This window comes from Nothoprocta perdicaria, unplaced genomic scaffold (genome assembly GCF_003342845.1).
Source record: "Nothoprocta perdicaria isolate Ctin4 unplaced genomic scaffold, notPer1 scaffold_3, whole genome shotgun sequence".
In the NCBI taxonomy this organism is placed as follows: Eukaryota; Metazoa; Chordata; class Aves; order Tinamiformes; family Tinamidae; genus Nothoprocta; species Nothoprocta perdicaria.
In genome coordinates, this window is record NW_020455532.1 from 8,769,356 (window position 1) to 8,775,392 (window position 6,037).

A 6,037-nucleotide genomic window follows, 5' to 3' on the forward strand; every position below is an offset into this window, starting at 1 on the left:
CCACTTTCACCTCCCCAGCCCAGGAGCATGCCACTAGGCCAGGCTTCCTTGTTTGCAGCTCTGCTGCCCCAGCAGACCAGAGCCAGGGAGGATTCCTGGTGGGATTGACGGGGCAGATGGAGCCAAGACCTGCACGAGGCACAGCTCCTGCCACCAGCATGCCCATTGCCGGGCACGCGGCSCTGCTGCTGTGCCAGGCCCACGGGCTTTGTCGTGAGCTGCTGCTGCGCCCTGGCAGCCCTTCAAAGAGGAGGCTGATGGTGCTGGCTTCCTCCAGTGATGTCCTGCAAAGCCCTGTCCCCTGCCAGCCCTGCTCCTGTGGGCGCTCTGCCACGTACTGGGACGTGCAGCTGGGGCCGGGTGCCAGTGCCAGGCCCGAGGAACAGCCTTGTCAAGGCTGTCCCCAAGGCTTCCTGCTGCTTTAGCCCAGACCCTGGCTCCTCCTGCCAGCATTGGCATTCCTTGTCATCCCAGCGGGAGCTCCGGCAGGAGCTGGCAGTGCCCTGGCTGTGTTTGGGGAGATGGATGGTGGCTTTTGCACGTGCATTTCTTGGCTATTTCGTGTCCTTTCCCTGCAGGCAGCAGCAGCTCCCTTGGCTTCCACCCTGCTGAGTGCCAGCCGTGGAAAACTCTGTTCTCATCCGTGCCAGCGTGGAGGGCAGCAGGCAGAGCAGCGGCAAAGGCTCCGTCACAGCCTGCCAGGACAGCCCCGCAGCGACACGGGGACATCTCTGTGTCCAAAAGCAAGGAAGTGTCTTGCACCAGCTGAGGCTCTCGGGTCTGGCTGTGACCCTCCTCTTCCTCCAGCTGGGATGCGACTGCCTGGGTGAGGAGTCGGGTTGGTATAAGCCATCCCACATGGGAAGTGTGGGATGAATTCATACATACATTGACCTTCAGCAGAGACAATGGGATTCCTTTTTGCAGGGATATGTTTGTTTTATGATGAGGCCAGAGTCATTTTGTCCTCTTTTCCTTTCTGAATTATTGCAGCTCTTTTGCATGGAGGAGACYAGGGCTGTGCTTAGCACCCCAACCAAGGGATCAGGACACTGGGACTGGCAGAACCACTGCCATATGGATGCTCTCAGCCTGGGGATTTTTCTTTCTCCTCCGCATTTGGTGCGATTGCTGCATCCTACTGGGATGACAGATTCCCACTCCTGGGCCAGGCTGGTGAAACAGCCTTCCGTCTTCAAAGGGTTTGAAACCTGCAGGAATTCCGATTAGAATGGTTTGAATCATCTCCTGAAAAGGTCTTGCCTCACTCTTGGGCACTGATCTGCTCTGTATTCAAGCCCTGATCACCTCATCTCCTGAGCCAGAGAGTAAAGTATGCAGAGAAAAAGCTCCCATAAAGCATCATATAGGTGAGCAGGCAGGTGTGGGGTGTGCTGGGGGTGAGACCCCTTTTCTCAGTCCTGTGCCCAGTTCCTGTCCCTTGGACCTGAATGTGCTTTTCCATATGGAGCAAGGGTTCCTCCTTGATGTCGATGTTCCTCTCATGGAGGGGCAGAGCACAGAGCTGGGCCGAGTCTCCCCCATGCTTGCCGTACTGGAGACAGCACCAGGCAAGTTCAACATCTCTCCTCAAACCTTTCTTTCCCTGTGAGGTCAATCCTGGCCTGTGCTAGGGCAGCTCTCATCTCACCAGACGTCCTGCTGCTCTTGACCAGTGTCATAGTGTATCTGAGCTCTGTTGGCTCTGCCCTGCGGTAGTGAGACCTGGAGGGGCCTCCCCAGGAGGAGATGGAGCCACTGACCTTTGGTCATTTCCTTTGGCATCTCAACTGGTGTCAGCCCAAGAGGGCCTGGCCTCAGATCTCCTCTCTTAAGGGGAAAATGGAATAAGGTTGACCTGTCATGTGCATGCAAAGGAAATATCGAGATCCTAGAGGCTCACTGCTGTGACATGCCATTATAGGCATGTACTTATTGCCCTTGAGCCAGTCCTGGAGTGCAGCCTTCAACCATGCTCCAGCTTCAGACCTGGTGGTCTCTTCCCAGGGAAAAGTTCATGTATGGTGCCTGTAAGGCCCAGAGCACGGTCAAGCTCTTCTGTTTTTTGGTTGCTCTAGCTCTGTGGAGGTAGATGATGTGAGAAGAACTAGCCTGGAAATGTCACATATCTGTCCCAGGACTTGCTACTCTTCCTGCTGTCTCCCTGCCATGTGTCTGCAAACCAGAGAGGAGTTCCTTCCCCATCAGCAACACAGGTCAAAGGGTTCTCAGTCAAGACATGCTGCCAGGAAGGCCATTGTGATGATGGTGGCTACCTCCCTGGGCCTGTTGGAGCATTGCCCTGATCTTCTGCATGGGAGGCAAAATGCCCACATGGATGCTAGCTGCAAGTGAGGATACAGGTGAGTCTTATCTGCTGTGAGCTGCAGCAACAGGCCAGGTGTTGCTGAAGACCTACTRAAGGGAGGATTTGCCAAGAAAGCTCCAAGTAGGTGTGTGTGGCCAGTGCAACACACACTGCCATGGGCAAAGCTGGGCCATGTCACAGCTGGAGGGCTTCCCAAACCAGGGTCTCACTGAGATCTCAGGTTCTCAGACAGAGGTTTGCAGGTGCTGCTGCCTTACCCTTGTCTCCACAGAGGAGCCACAGCGCTGGACACCATCATCATCGTGGTTGTGCCTTTGGTGCCTTCAGTGCTACCAGCTGAGACGTGCCCCATGCCTGCAGCTCTGTGCTTAATCAACCCAATTAGCAATTTCATCTTGTTAGCAAAGCAGCGTAATTGCAGCATTATTAAATCAAGCAGCAGAATGGCAATGCCTGCTTAATAGCTGATAAGAGCGTGCCCTGACGGGGAGGAGGTGATGCCGTGATCCGTGGGACATGTAAGCAGGTTTGTCAGCCCTCAGCCTCCCTGCGAGCCAGAGGGACCCTGSAGACCCCGGGAGCTGCCCTGAGGCTCTGTTTTGCCTAGCGTTTCTCAGGCAGTTTTGATGTGAGGAGACATCCCCATGGTTGGTGACCGCAGTGCTCAGGGGTGGTACCTGTGTGCGTGCTGGAACTTGGCCGAGCAGCTCCTGGCTCYGTGTTCTTGCTGCATTTCCTTCCTCTGCTCTCGCTGCAGGGTGCTACAGGCTGCCTCTCAGCCTGTTTTGGACAAAGCTAAGGAGAGAGGTGGCCTCTCACTTCTCTTGGTCGCTGGATGGCTTCTGTGTGTCTGCCTTCAGTCTCCTGTTCCTCCAGCCTGGGCTGAAGATGGATGATGTTGTTTTGGGCTGGTTGTCTCTCCCCAGCCTCTGGCAAGGAGGTTTCAGCATATGCCTTGGACYGGAGGAGATGTCACAGGCTGCATCTCTGGCTGCTTGCAATATCTGACCAGTTTCAGCCAGGGTGGGGGGTAGGGGGTGTCCATTGGCTCAGTCTTTGTGGAAAAAACATCTTTCACCCTCTGCCATTTAGTTAGGCTCTTTCTGTGGATTCCCCACCCACAGGGGACACAGTTTTCACTCATGGCTTTTGCAGACATTGCAGAAATATGCAAAAGGGGCAGAGTTTGTCACCAAAATGGGGGAGACGGTGGAACAGCTCCGTGCAACATCTTAGAGTGAGGGATGCAACAAGTCCCTTCCTGGGGGCAGGAGCCAGCTGACCTGGGGAGCTGCCAGACCTGGTGATGTTCCTCACCCCAGTGCTGCTCCCTGAGGGAGCTCAGTGCCTCCTGTGATGTTCAACGTGGCCCTTCCCTGGTCGGGGGGAGCTGCTCACATCCCAACAGCACCAGGCTGATACTGCAGTAGGATAAATGATCACCTCCCTATTTCCTGCTGCTCAGGGCTCTCAATCTCATCCTGGCAGGACCACCAGCCTGTGGGCAGGATTCCTTGGGCTGTGCTGGGAGGAGATGGAAGGGAGTGGCTGTCAGGTCCCTTGTGAAGTCCAGCTCCTCCCTGCATGCCACCCATGAGACATTTGAGAGCTACAAACTGGAGARGATGGAAGTTCCCAAGCAAAGATTCCTGCCCAGTGACCACCCAAATGCTCTTTCCCCCTCATTATCCAAGGATCACTAGTTTTCCTCACCATTCTCMCCATACTTTGTGCTAACAGGCAAGACCCCTCTCCTGCGCTGGGCTGGGCTTACCTCCTTGCTCGGTGGGGACCAGGGTGCAGGGCCAGGCTAAGCCAGCACCAGCCTGCTCGCTGCAGGGCAAATGTGGGAGGCTGGCAAGCGGCTGTGGGGCAGAGTCTGCTGCATGTTGGCACCACCAAGGTGCCACCAGCTCGGGAGCAGTAAATGATGACAGATACTTGGCATTTGGGACTGTATAACCCTCTTTTCTGCCCTCCAAAGCGGGGTGAGGAGCAGGAAAACAGTCACATGCCACGWAATTTTGGGCCAAGGGCCTTTATTAGATATAACAGCTGGGAGGGGGCTAAGGGGAATGTCTTGGGGACGGGAAGGCAGCTGGAACCAGCAGCAGGGCAATGCAGGAGCCGGGACAGGCATGGAGCAGGGCTGGCACCGTCCCCGTGCCCCAGGGACCTGGCACGGGCAGCGCGGTCCTTGGAGCAGCTCTGTGCAGCCAGCTGGTGCCGGCCACAGCATCCTCGGACCATCCCGGGAACTGGAGCTCACACTGGAGAAAGGGAGAGAAAACAGCGGTTTGTCTGGTGCCCGGAGCAACCCCAGCCCAGGCCTCTGGCTCTGTCCCCAGGCAGGTCGCCCTGCTGTACCAGTACCGTAGGAGATGGGGATGGCAGGCGGGCGGGAGATGCATCTCCTCCCGCAGAAGGTTGGGCAGCACTTCTTGAAGCGGGGGCAGTGCTGGTCCATGAAGCAGTGGTTTGGAGGGTTGACCATGGCGCAGGTGATCTGCACCTTCGGGCAGGACCAGGCRCTGCCTGCGAGAGGAAGGGAGTGTTTGCTCCAGGCTGGCTTTGTCCCCAGGGAGACRCACCCGCAGCTCACGGGTCTGTCCCCTCCTTCCCTCTGCCCTCCCGGAGCAGGAGCCACCCGCTCCCAATGGCATCCATGCGGAGAAGGAGCTGCCCCTGCACGGCCACTGGCTCCATGCAGCCCCTGGTCCCTGCACCCACAGCAGGTCCCACAGCACCCCAGTCCCCAGCACCCCAGTCCCCAGCACCCCCGTCCCCAGCACCCCACAGGGTGTCCCCAGGCTCCTGCAGGAGCTGGTGGCTCTGGGGCACTGCTTGCTGCTGGGAGGGAAGGTCCGGCGGGATCCCTGTCCCCCAGGCCATTGTGATGTCCAAGGCATCCAGAGGTTCACCTKGAAACATCCCTCTCCTCCATTTCTCCTTCCTTTCCTTGCTGCATCCTCTTCCTTTGMTGCATCCTCTCCTCCCTTGGCTTTTACATCTGGGAGCCTCTCAGGAAAGCTCCTTCCTTTTCCCTCTCCTTCCTTTTCCCTCCACCCTTTTGGGCTTTTCCTCCCCTCGCCCTATTCAAGGAGCTTCCCTACCTGCTGGCAGCTCTGTCCAGAGGATGAGCAGCCCCGCGAGGAGCACGGCAGCCACAGGCTTCATGTCGTCGTGTCCCCTGTGAGGTCTGAGTGTGCAGAGCTGGGGACGGTGGCATTTAAACTCTCGGGGTGAGCCTGGGGGCTGGGGAGGAGGGCTGGACGAATGTCAGTGTTTACACCTTTTTCTACAGCCATTGCATGTGCTTTCCGGGAGCTTTTTGCACAAGACAAACATGAGATTGTTCAATTGCTCAAAAAAAAAAAAAAAAAAAGAGAAAGTGTCTCATTGCACAACCGCCCCGTGCAGCCATACCTGGGGAGGTGAGGGATAAGCCAAGGCGAGCTGCTCCGGGGCACTTTTCCCTGAAGCGAAAGGCAGGGCTAGGGCTCCTAGCACATGGGGAGCTGCATTTGTCCCCTGGAGGTGTCACAGGGACCCTGCTGGGGCCTGTTTTGGGGTTTGCTCCTCAGGCTTCCCTCTAAACCYTGCACTCATCTGCAAAGCAGACCCTGCAGCGCATTGTGGATTCTGCCTGTGTCCCACCAAGCCCTCCACCGTGGAGAGTTTTCCAAGGGACACTGGCCCATCGGAGAG

General features: G+C 57.0%; 1 protein-coding gene across 1 annotated transcript; it reads right to left on the reverse strand.

The window, feature by feature from the left end:
- Window positions 1-4,407: 4,407 nt before the first annotated feature.
- PI3 (peptidase inhibitor 3) lies at window positions 4,408-5,519 on the reverse strand. The gene is made up of 3 exons (XM_026042194.1): window positions 5,443-5,519; window positions 4,703-4,864; window positions 4,408-4,599 (listed from the first exon to the last, which is right to left on the reverse strand). Exons 1-3 carry the CDS (start codon window positions 5,504-5,506, stop codon window positions 4,595-4,597), a joined length of 231 nt encoding a protein of 76 aa, XP_025897979.1. The 5' UTR covers window positions 5,507-5,519; the 3' UTR covers window positions 4,408-4,594.
- Between the last annotated feature and the right edge of the window lie 518 nt (window positions 5,520-6,037).